This window comes from Falco biarmicus, chromosome 13 (genome assembly GCF_023638135.1).
Source record: "Falco biarmicus isolate bFalBia1 chromosome 13, bFalBia1.pri, whole genome shotgun sequence".
Classification (NCBI taxonomy): domain Eukaryota; kingdom Metazoa; phylum Chordata; class Aves; order Falconiformes; family Falconidae; genus Falco; species Falco biarmicus.
In genome coordinates this window covers 17608247-17620536 of record NC_079300.1, presented here as the reverse complement: position 1 = coordinate 17620536, position 12290 = coordinate 17608247, and the positions used below count along the sequence as shown (strand labels likewise).

Sequence of the window (12290 nt, the reverse complement as noted above, 5' to 3'; positions counted from 1 at the left end):
CAAAAAGGAAGCATGCAGTATTTTGTTTGACATGACTGCAGAAAAATTCGAGTCAGTTTGAATTGTTGAAAGACAATACATTCCTATAAATTTTTTTCAGTATAATAGTCAACCTTCTATAGAACCTAAGCAAAGTTCCCCCAGGGTCTAACCTCCCAAAATGATGAACTATGTATCTAATCAAATCTCCTTGTTTTTCCATCTTGTTGTCAGTTACCATTGGCATTAATTTATCATAGTATTTAGCAAGATAAAAATGTCCATCTTCCCATTCTGGCAAGAAAACCGTAACATCCTGCAACAAAATCAAGAAGAGATAATTACTTTTGAAAGGATGCTAAATTTAAAATTAAAAAACCCAACCCAATAATAATATAAAAAAGTATTAAGAAACAAGAATCTTGTATTAGTTACCTCTGTGCAAAGTACACGCAAAAAAGTATTAATTGTAACTTTGTAACTCAAAAAATTATAATTTTGCCCCAAGAAAAATGCCTGTACAAACTAAAAGTCTGTTCTTAAAATACCTTTTGGATTTAGAGACAGCAAGATAATTCACAACAGGATTACAGAGAATCCATAGTTTCTTTAAAAATTTCAGATATTACTGTTTCTTTAAAAATATTATAATCAAGTTCCTGATCAACTCTATACTGGGTTCTCACAGTTTTTTGAAAAATGGAAGTGCAGGCTGTCAGTAGTTGGACTCAATTTTAAAGGTCTTTTCCAACCTACATGATTCTATGATTTTATGTTTTTCACATTCCTGTTTTCCTTCTAAATCACGTGGTTTAAAAGAAAACCAAAATGAAACAAAAATTTGTGACACCTATTAGAAAAGAAATAACACAGCAAGTAGAACATCCATTCTCTAATAACACTGGCTTGTTTCCAGCACCAATATTTAGAGAGTAGAGAATTCTAAGCATTAGTATTTTAATATAATCCTCCAAAATTTCATTAGTTTCCATTATTTAAACCTTCATTTGATTTGATACAACTGTTAAAATTTTTCTCTAAATGACTGTTACATAAGTATTTTAATTAGTAGGACAGCAGTAACTATTAACAGTATCAAATGTCAGAACCTGGATAGGAGGCATACTACTTCTAAGGAAGCATAAAGCACTGCATCAACTACACATTTAGTAGGCAATATTAATCAATGCCAAACAGTATTTCACTGGTGTAGTAAGATGAAACAGTGTAGCAGTGTGTTGTTGAAGAAACACACACCATCTGCCCCTTTTCCTAGTTCAACAGAGACTGCAAGTTACAAGTCACCACCAGAGAGAGAAGTAACCCTGAAGAGTAGTACAATGTGTCATCACCTTATTTCAGTATGCACACACTTTATCGAGGTATTCTAATTTGTGCATGCACAAGAAAAAAGCCATGCTCCTGTAATTTGTTTTTTTTACTTTAAAAGAGCTATATTAGGTATTCTTAGTTCCCACTGTTAGGAACTGTAGACGTCCCTGCATTGATGTGTTATATTAAAGCTAACCCAGATAGTTAAATCTTTACAAAAAACCTACTTCCCTCCTACACACTGATACACCATTTAATTCCGCTGATGTTATCCTTGATTGACACCATTAGAAGCATAATAATAGCTTACTTAAGGTACATATTATTATTCAAAACTGCTGTCTTGTTAACACTAGTATATTACCTTATACTTTTTCATAACTGCATTGCTTTCAAAGTTAGCAGTTTCTTCCATAAATCTACCCACTAGCAGCATTGCCCGACCATGGATGAGCTGAGTTTTGCTACTGCACGGTGCTTTATTTTCTGGGAAACATAACTCAACTCCCTTTTGGAGAACAATGAGTGCCTCATGAACCTCACCCTAAGGGAAAGAGGAAAACATTTTATACATTCAATAAGACAGATGTAGAACGTCAATCTTATAGTTGTTATTAAGGCAAAGCTATGTCCCTCGGCGTGTTCTAGATCATTTTGGCTCTGGTAACTGAATATTACTGACATCAAGTGATTCTTATATTCCTTTGTTATCTCAGCACTGTTGTCCTTTTAGGTTTACCACAATAATTGCTCCCATGTTTGCTGCCTACCCCTATTAAAAGTACACAAATTAAGGAAAAGATAATTTAAATTTGCCTGGGCTGCTTTGACAGAGGCAGGTAACCCACTAGTTTTATACATAGCTGCCAGGAGAGTTAATAGATACAGTAAAGGGCTGACTAGCAGCTGGAAGTAAAAAATTCCCATTGCTCAACTGCAACCAGAATGTGTTGATAGTGCCAGCTAACATATTTTGGATTATGCATACTGATTCTGTGCCTTTTTTACCTGAAGAAAACTGAAAAGATTATTTTCTTGCAGGTAAGAAAGTAAATTCCATCTTTATTTTCTTTACCTTGGACCAGAGCCACTTTGCTCTTTCTATGTAAAGTTCTGAGAGTGTAGATTCCCCAGCATTCAGAAGAGCATTATATGCAGTCTGGTGATGACCGGCTTTTCTTGCAACTCTAGCACTTTGGAGCCAACACTGACCAACAAGCTCACTGTAATCCTGGCTGCAGAGATATTTTGGCAGAAAACGAAAAATTTCAGTGATGAATGCTACTGTACAATCTGAAGTAAATATCACAAGTTGAAGCACAGAATTTCTCAATAAGCTATATACTACATAGAAATAATTTAAAATTATTAGTAATACATCTGTTTCACCTTTTCTCCGTGTAGGCCTAGAAACAAATACTCTTTCCCCCTGATTATGCCTTCCTCCCCACCACCATGGACACCACTTTTTCCCTTCTATTTTGAACGCATGTAACATTGGAGAAGATTGCTACAACACAAATTTTCCAAGTTTTATCTTCTAACACACATAAGGAAAACTACAATATTACTAAGAACACAACACAGGCAAGAAATAGTCATGTTCTCACCTTTTACTGAGACTAAGCAAAGCCCTTCTCAGTGCTAAAATGGGTTCTTTTGCTCTGTAAGAGTTTTGGGTCATTTCAATACGAGCACACCAATTCAGGGAATCTCTACCGTGGTCACCATCTGGTTGCTGAAACACTGGTCCAATACTATGTTCCAACTCACACAGCATATGCAACCTGTATTAGAAAAACAAAGGCAAAAAAAATCATTGAAACTTGTTTGCTGTTTGAGATTTATGCAAGTTTTATAAAAAAAAAAATTGCCACTCTCTTTCTAAAAGCTGGCCATGTGAGTAACTTCAAAGAGTAAGATTTCTTTTAAAAGCAAAAAAGCAGCAAAACCAGACACACAAAATCAAGGATTTTTGAACTGATTTAGTCATTTTCTCACTTTTCCTTTGCCAAGCTGCTGAACACAGAGACAATGAATATCACTTGGAGAGAAAGTCAACCTTTAGAAACATTTCTATCCATTCCTTTTAGCAATAAATCCTCAAAAATTCAGGTATTTTCAACAAGTACCATTTTAGAGGTAAAATACTATCTGTTACTTAAACACCTCCTTTACAATAAAAGTGATTGCATTTACTTAAAAATACCATTACTATTAGCTGTCACTGTAAAGCTGCAAAGCTGAGAGCTTGTAAACACTTGTGTTCTCATTGGCAGTGTCAAAGTGTACTAAGTATGTCTAACGGAAAAAGTGTCTTCTGAGTAGCCCAGACCAACAGCTAAATCAAACTTATTTTGAAACACTGCTTTCTCAATACTCAAACTCCATTTCCTAAATGAAACCACACTGCAAAAATTACCAACCATATTATAGGATTATTAAGTAATTAAGAAATATATATTTCAACTGTCTAATTTCATGCAATATCTTGCCATAAGGATGCATTTACAGTGCAGAGGAAGCATTCAGCTTTTAACATTAAAAAAACGCTAATCACTTTTTAGTCTACTACAGCCAACTTCAAAATTTATTAAAAAAGGTAAAACTACTGAGAGGGATGGGGTTTGTATTCTCACTGCTCTTTACTGATTAAAGTGGGGAGTGCTTTTAGGCCACCATACAGATTGAAAGCATGCTCTTAACAGAGTTACTGGCCTGTATGTACTGCTTTAAGCACGGAATTAAATCACTGATTTTTTATTACCTGGTATTTATATAAACTTGCTTGCTGATTCTGAAAGACTATACCCAACAGTTCCACTGTAAATATTTTTCATGGGTGACAAATGTAAATTCCCAATTTATCAAAGGTTTCCAACTGGGCGAGTATTAAAAAAAGAGGTGACAGAAAATGCACATGAGTACCATTTATTGTGGAAATGGAAAATTCCTGCTGCTGCATACGTAATTATGTGATTTCTGTAAATCCATTTCTTGAAAACAGAAAATCAGAAAAATTAGAAACCTGATAATGTGTTCATATCCTCGCTGATAGGATCCTCTTTCAAAGCTCGCTGCTGAAAGGGGTACAATCTGTTCTGCTCGAACAACCTTGAGAGTTTCATAAAAAGCTGCTTCATTTTTCTTCTTGGCTGATAATAATAGATGTCCTAGTCTGACACTCCAAGTAGTGGATTTCACATCTTTGGGGAGAACAAAAGCCTCTCAAAATCTGTTTCTTTAAGCAGCTTAATCAGAACACGCAAATTTGTCTTAACATATGACTGGAAAAATAAGTTTCTCAGAACTGACTGATTTAATTTTAGAAATACTGTATAATTCCACGCCACGAGGCACCCTCTTCAAACCAACCCAGAAGAAATTTGCCCTTATGCTCAGTTAAAAATTTCTGCGTAAAGGCTATATGGTTTACAATCAAATACATTTACAAAGTCTAGAAGACTGTCAGAACCAACCCCCCTGCCAGCAGAACCCAAGACTAAAAAATTACAGTAGCTGCCTCTTGATTCAAGATTATTAGACTAAAACATGTATTTGTTCAGAAATGCAAGGAAGTATTCATATTTTGATATCACGACAACTTACCTGAAGCCAAATAATTTTCCAGTAAATCCCATCTTGACAGTTTCCAGGCTGCTTCTACTCTGTAAGTGTTCAGTTCAGAAATCCATTCAGACCTATTAGAAGAAAATGAAGGCAATAAAAGTGCATGCTAAACTCAATTTTTTTTCCTTTCCCCCTCAGTATGTTAGTCCTACATCATATTATCAAATTTTATTTGTAAAAAAGTTCTCTTACTTAAGAAGATGCAAGGTAAGCTTGCTTCTAATAAAATTCAATAAAACCAAAGGGTATGCACTGATAACACATAATAGCTGTACAACATGATGCCACAGATGCAATTTCCAAGTGTATTTAACTTCTAGGGTACATTTTAAAAACTACCATCTTTCAGTTCATTTACCCTACTAGGCTACAGAATAGCTATGGAACCAATAGCATCCAAGACACGAATAAAGTTTCTATTTAACAAATTAAAGCACATATCAACAGTGCACACAGTACAGAAAGGAAGTACTAACATTTCTGGAAGACTAGAAATAAAAATTTTCTAGACAAAGCCCTTATTTTCTAGCTTCACACTGCTAGGTATGCTCGATAGCATCAAATGCTTAATAATGCATTAAAATGGTCAGTGAGACACAGGTATAACACATGAGCTTCGTATTACTCAAATAAACATTGTATTAGATGCTTACAGTACCTGTTTGCAAGCACTCCATTGACCTGAGTAATCACAGTAGATAACTGGCCAAGGCCTAACATGGACTTCACTACACCATGATAATGAATAATCTAGAAATAGAAGGGGAAAAAAAAACAAACTACCATATGAAGAAAACCACCCACAATACATTGATGAAATTCATGGTAGTCTGAAGGAAGAAATATGTCCGTTCGGAGGCTTCTTATAATATGAAAAAGCATAACTAATTGCACCATAATCTAAATGAATATTCAAAATTAAAGGTCTATGACTACCAAAAATCACCACTGGCTGTTTTTGAAATGTACCTCACCACAAATATAGTTTGACAGTGATTTATTAAAACCCCAATCAGAGTGTGAATATTTAAAGAAATGAGCAACAACTAGAAGAAAAAAATCACAGGAAGGAAAAAAACCCAAACCTCACAGCAATTTCACTCTTCATGAAAGCATTTTCAAACTCTGGGAATGAAGCAGGGCCATCAAAACACTCTGTTATACCATACCTGTTATCAGCTGCGCTAGATAACCTCTGCCTCATAGGGAAGTGTAAGAAACCATAGGGATATCCTAGCCTAGGAAAGTTTTTACCAGCTTCCATTAGAAGAGTATTTTAAATATAGAATGGGTAATACATGTCTTCAGCTTCCTTTTTGCGCTTGTCATCACATGCCTGTATTCATTTTGGCATATGGAAAGCATGACAGTTTTCCAGTACTGTTTAGTTTTGCAGTACCTTATGTTTATGTTCCAAATAAAGGAAAGGAAAGGGGAACAGAAGACAAATAATTTTAACTTTTCTCTAATCAATTTCCAACTGCTTTTATATTATGAAGATTTTCTCTGGAAGTCAACAATCAAAAGCAGTCAGAATTACTTTGAATAAAACCTGTGGCAACCTGCTTTAATAATTCTCTTGCCATGTACCACTACTGATTGATATTTAAGCAATCCAATTCCAGGCCTTTCCAGGCAAACGCTGAACTTTAAATGGTAAGCTGTCCCAGCAAAAACATCTAACTGTTAATCCAAGCCTGCCAATTACAGTATAAATCTCTTATTGGGTTTGTTTCAGTTCATAAGACACTTCCAATAGCAATAATTATCCAGCAACTGCCACAGCAAACTCTTATGATCCCATTTTACTTAAATATTCTAAAGAAGTATTTTTGGCTTAATCTTGTGTTAGTTAAGAAGGATAAAAAAAATTAATAGAAGAATTTATCTTGTATTTACCTGATCAGGTTCCAGTTGGATAGCCCTATCATAGCAGGCTGTTGCATCTCTTAACAAGCCAATACTTTCATGTTCAAGGATTTGTTCTTTGAGAGATGGTTCTGCTTTCCGAATTGCACTCACCCCAGCTACTCCATCTGGCTCATGCATAGCAGCATACAATTTCTTTATTCAAACAGAATTGGAGATGTACATTAAAAACAACTCTAAGACAACAAGAAGATATTTTACATAATGTGCTTAGAATCACACATCATCTTGAAAAGGGAGAACAAACTACTCTGTAGGACTTCTTGGCATTAAAATTTCATGGAAAATGACAATTTTGCTGGGCTACTTTCAGAGTTGAGCCCTACTTTTGCTTAGCATACTGTAACACTCATGTTCTCCTACTACAGAAAGAATAAAGAGTAACACATCTAGTTACCTGAAACCATCTGTGTAAAGTGCAAAATAAATATCCTGTTATTACGTGATAAAGCTATATAATGTGAAGCTGCATTTTACATAAGGTAGAAAAGGAATATACTAAGTTTTCCCAATGTGAAATTCACTGTGGAATCTAAACCATAAGTAACAACAAACAGGCTCATCCCACAGGTTAAAATACTTCTTGAAAATAATTTAAATCATTTTCAACACCCTTAGCATTAGCTCTTTCTCTGCTTTAGAATAAGCCACTCAGCTTTTCTTCAAATGTGTTTTGGCTTTTTTTTTGGTTGTTGCTGGTTTTGTTTGTTATTATAGCTGGCTATGTTTTCTCTGACAAAGGGCACAAAATTAACTAAAAGCAATAAACGCTATGCTTTCAACAAAACCACATTTAACTGTTTTCAAAGTTTCACAATCTTTTATTACACACTAAAAAGCTACTACTTTTTCATATAAGAAACATGCCAAGCAAGGGGGAAGAACTAAACATTGCTTAAAGACAGATGACAGAACACTTGTATCCAATAGCAAGAGCTTAATTACATCTTTTCTTCTTCCCATCCCAGAGAATCTGACAAAGCTTTATTCATCAATGTCTATTTTCTTTTTAAAATTCAACAAACAAAACCCAAAAGGAACTTAACCTGAAGAAATCCAAGATGCTCCTGAATATTTTGTTTCTTCTCTGTGATAAATGATTCAAAGTGCATCACAGCCCTTGTGTAAGCCTTAGAACGAAAGGAAGCCACAGCTAGTGTATCCTGAGGTATGAGGTCTAGAAACCGTGTCACATTTTGGTATTCTCCATAGTCCTCACTTGATGCTATAGAGAAAAGACATTTTTGAAAAGCCTGTCCACTGAAGTTTCATTTATAAGAATGACCTTATGCAGCAGAAGTCAGTTAATTATTCTACAATTTGTGAGATAATCTGATTAATTTAAGATCCCATTTTTCTCTTCTGTCAACAATAATTTATTTAAAACAATCCTGGTGAACAGCCTACACCTTACAAGACAGCATAGACTATGTTAAACTGAATGTTTAGAAAACTACCAAGAAATTAATGTGGTTTTTTTGTTCGTTTAAAATCTGTACTTCTTACAATAGGCATTCAAAATAATGAATTTGGGGTGGGAGGGCGTGGAACTCACAATACCACGGTAAGAAATCATACAGCAGATTAACATTATTTGAATATTGCCTTCTTAAATGGTCATAATATGAAGTAGCAAATTTAAACAGTTTTTGAAGAATGTAAATGCCACTTTATATAAAATAAGCATCACTCACTTTTTAAATCACCTCTGTCTTTGCTAGACTTGCCAGTGTTTTTCTCAGCAATAACGATTTGAAACTTATGTCTAGCCCACTGAGTGAGATGATCAAGCATGGAGAACACTGTCTGTGTGCTCAGCTGACTTAAATCAGATGCACTGTCTTCAAGTCTCCTGGTAGACTGGTCATTATGTTTCAGAACAGCCATAATCTCCACATAAACCTACACAAACAATATGACAAACCACAGAACTGCCATATAGGCGTCAAAATCATAGGAAACAGCAATGAACAAAAAAAATCAAGCTAAAACCCTAGATATTTTAATTGTATATTTTAATAATTTTGGGGTGCTTTGAAAGCTGTTTGTCCCACAGTCTTAAGAGGAAGAAATGGCTAACAAAGCAGCAGTTGTTGTCACTAAATTCCATGCAGGGAGAAAGCCTTTGAAAAGCAAACCCTGGGATTCAGAATAACCATCACAATTACTGGAATTTTAGGTTTCAAGACACAATGAATGCTACTGCACTTCTGCTGTAATACAATACCTCAAAGTTTGATAAGAGTCAAGTTATTTACTGGCTACTGGATCACAGATCTACTTTTTTATATGTAAGTAAATACCAGGCTAAAAGACCTGCTTGCTGTTTGTTAATAAACATAATATGAATTAACATACATAACAGATGCTTATTGTGGATGTACTCGTTCACACAAGAAAAATCATCACACACCTCTACACACCCAGAATGTTTAAACTCTGGTATCTTGGCTGTGAAATTTCAAATTAATAGAAAGTAAATCATATTTTTCAGTCTCTAACTTCTGCCAAAGCAAACTGAAGGAAAGCAGACTGGATGATTCTTTTCTCTCCTATCCTTGATTTGCTACAAAATTTCTATGAATCCTGCTGTGCATCAATCTGGTAGCTAAATATTTTTTCCATTTAAGTTTTAAGTGTATGCAAGGGGGAGAAAAAAATATGGGTCTGAATTCTTGAAGGTATAAAAGTTCAATTTATTCCTTGTTGCACTCTGTTCCTCTTTGTACTACCCCAGCTCTTGATGTTATTGCAGTCATAATTAACTGCATAATATCTCGTCCTAGGCCCTACTGAAGAAACAGATGGCAATCCACAGAAAAGCAGTTCAACACAATTTTGTATGAATTTATTCAAAGCCCTGCCAGAAAATTTATGTTATGAATCCAGGAAAGGAGTTTAACTTCTCTACAATTTGTTCATATAGGTCTACTGTAACTCTGCAGAGCTGAGCAGCTCTTACAAAGAACAGCTCCTGAACATTCCTATGAAGAACAATACCATCTCAAACATCTCACCTCTTGTTGATCCTCTTGACTGCATCCCAACAAAACATAGACAAGGATGTGCGGAAGCAGATAAAGTGTCACTTTATAGTCGTTCTTCATCATAATACTGCAGCAATCGAAAACTTTTCTGGCAAGATCATGCCGCACCTATAGAAAAATATTATTTCCATGAAAAGCATCATTACATCATTAGAAAAATGCAAATGCCTCAACAATTAATAGGCTTCTTTTTGTTGACAAATACAAATTCTATTCCATCAAATAATTTTAAGATACTTCTCTCCTACAGAAGATTTAATCAGACTTAAACCTGCAACAGGGATGCCAGATGACAGCTGCTACTACTTGTATCAATTGCTGATACATGTAAGACAGAAAGACAACCTAGCTTTGTTTACATGTTCCACTTCTCCATGTTTTCTACATCACTGTGAGCTTGTACTAGCCACAGAAAAATGCTTAAGTTAAGGCCAAGAGTTTACAACTGCACTCAGCCCTTAAAAGCTTGCAAAAACTAGGAAATTTTGAAGATGTTCAACTCTTCTGTCTGAAAAAGAAAGAGGACGGTGTAGCTACTGAGGTATTTTGATTAAATTTACTTAAAGTGGTTGACTTAGAAGTAAAATTTTCAGTGGTTCACTTATATGTTGGAAAGAGAAAAGGAAAGGAAGAATAAGACAAGTACTTTTTATGTGTTGGGACTGTGGAGCTATAAGAAAGCAAAAGAAACCTTTCAGAAACTGAGAAGGCAAATTTGACATTTTCCAGAAGCATTTCAGCTACTTCCCATGAGCCTTTGTCGGTGCCTTCAGCTATACAAGAGTCTCTGGAAAAGGGCAAGCTTCCTAGACTTTTGGCTTTGACAGTGTCTGTGAAGCCCAGTCAAGAAGCAACAATGTTGGGGAAGGGAAGGTGCATGGTTACCTTGATGATGCAAGCAGGTATGTGCTTTAACAGGCCTATAGCAAACAGGCATATTCCCCCATCCACCCCTGACTTTCAGAAACCAAAATGTGGTTTAAGTGTTGTATAAACCAATACAGAAAGCAACTTTATTCTCTTACCTTTGTTATAAGATAACCTGCCCAAGTTGCGGACCATTCTGCAAAATTATCCCCTAATTTGCTTAAGTAAATTGGCTTCTTCATCTTAGACCAATTTACAGACTTTTGATAACTCTTGTACCTGTAATTTTAAAATAGCCATTTAATAATACTATCTTTTTAATTTAACATAATGAAAAACAACAGCACATTGTTAATTATGAAGTTACCTAACTGGAATCTTATTAAGCTTCATCTTCTGAATCTTTTACAAAAGCATTAAGAAAATACTTTCAGTAGCCAAAAGCTTTTATTCTAAAGCTTCTTAAAACAAAACGTGAAATACAAACAACATAACACATTACAAGGATTTTTAAGTATACTTCGAAGTGCTGTTCAAATCAGTTTTCAGAAATTAAATTTGATAAATATTTGAGTATTATGTTCTAGACAGGAAAACCCTAGAACATAAATGGCAGTCAAGAAATGCCAAAAAGTTTGTCTTCCAAAAAGGTAAAACTTATCAAAGATAAGCATGGCTGTCTTCACGAGGAAACAGAAACATTGCTAATTATTTCAAATTAAGGTGCATATATCATTCTAAGTTTTGTTCACATTATTTTTATCATTAATCCAACAAAATGAAAAGACAAATTAAACCCCAGTTGAGTTCCTCTCCTACTTCTTTCTATAAAGGGTAACAAGTAAAGGGGCATTAATGGATTTGAGTACAAACTCAAATTCTAGTGAGAATTTGTACAGAGGAAACAAAAGCTTCAAAACGTTGCGTAAGACAATGCTCTAGGGACAAACAGGCAGATGTGGGCAAAGTTTGAGCTCAGTGTTTTGCTTGATTTACAGAGAATCATATTCAAGGAAGTGCTAATTCAGCTTTACATAGAAAGAACTTATTTGAATTTTGTATATACACACATCACTCTTCACAGAAGAGGACCATTCACAAACCCAAATTACGATATTGCTAGCCTAGTGGAAAAAAAGAAAAGTTTTTAAAGCTGTTATAAAAAGAAATTGCTTAAGTTGATATATACCGTGTATTTAAGTGAGGTTCCAAGATCTCCTGCACATGCTCAGGAAACCTCCTCCAAAGCCTGGAGCCTGGGCAGTCAGAGTGTGTCTCTCTACAGTCATAAATAGACAGTAACTCCTGAAAACGCATGGTTTACATGACCAAGTTAGCACTGAAAATATTTCATGACCACAGCAGTAATGAAAACTGGCGTACATACAGAAGCAATGAGACAGAAGTTACAGAATGCTTAATTCAGAAATTATAACTGCAAAAATTTAATCCAATACTGTTAATCCCCTATTACTAGGCAGTGCTGATTTCAACTAACTATTGATT

The 12290-nt window shown here is 34.9% G+C and overlaps 1 protein-coding gene across 3 annotated transcripts in view; it reads right to left on the bottom strand.

Annotated features, from left to right (window-relative positions):
* ATR (ATR serine/threonine kinase) overlaps positions 1-12290 on the bottom strand; it is a 42689-nt gene that overhangs the window by 9452 nt on the left and 20947 nt on the right. For all 3 annotated transcript variants that reach the window (XM_056358437.1, XM_056358438.1, XM_056358439.1), the window contains 13 exons: positions 11974-12089; positions 10943-11063; positions 9888-10025; positions 8565-8772; positions 7917-8095; positions 6841-7005; positions 5600-5691; positions 4921-5012; positions 4340-4517; positions 2922-3098; positions 2387-2546; positions 1676-1855; positions 153-295 (listed from right to left, as the gene is read on the bottom strand). In XM_056358437.1, coding sequence (XP_056214412.1) covers positions 153-295; positions 1676-1855; positions 2387-2546; positions 2922-3098; positions 4340-4517; positions 4921-5012; positions 5600-5691; positions 6841-7005; positions 7917-8095; positions 8565-8772; positions 9888-10025; positions 10943-11063; positions 11974-12089 — 1949 coding nt within the window. The remainder of the gene's footprint in view (positions 1-152; positions 296-1675; positions 1856-2386; positions 2547-2921; positions 3099-4339; positions 4518-4920; positions 5013-5599; positions 5692-6840; positions 7006-7916; positions 8096-8564; positions 8773-9887; positions 10026-10942; positions 11064-11973; positions 12090-12290) is intronic.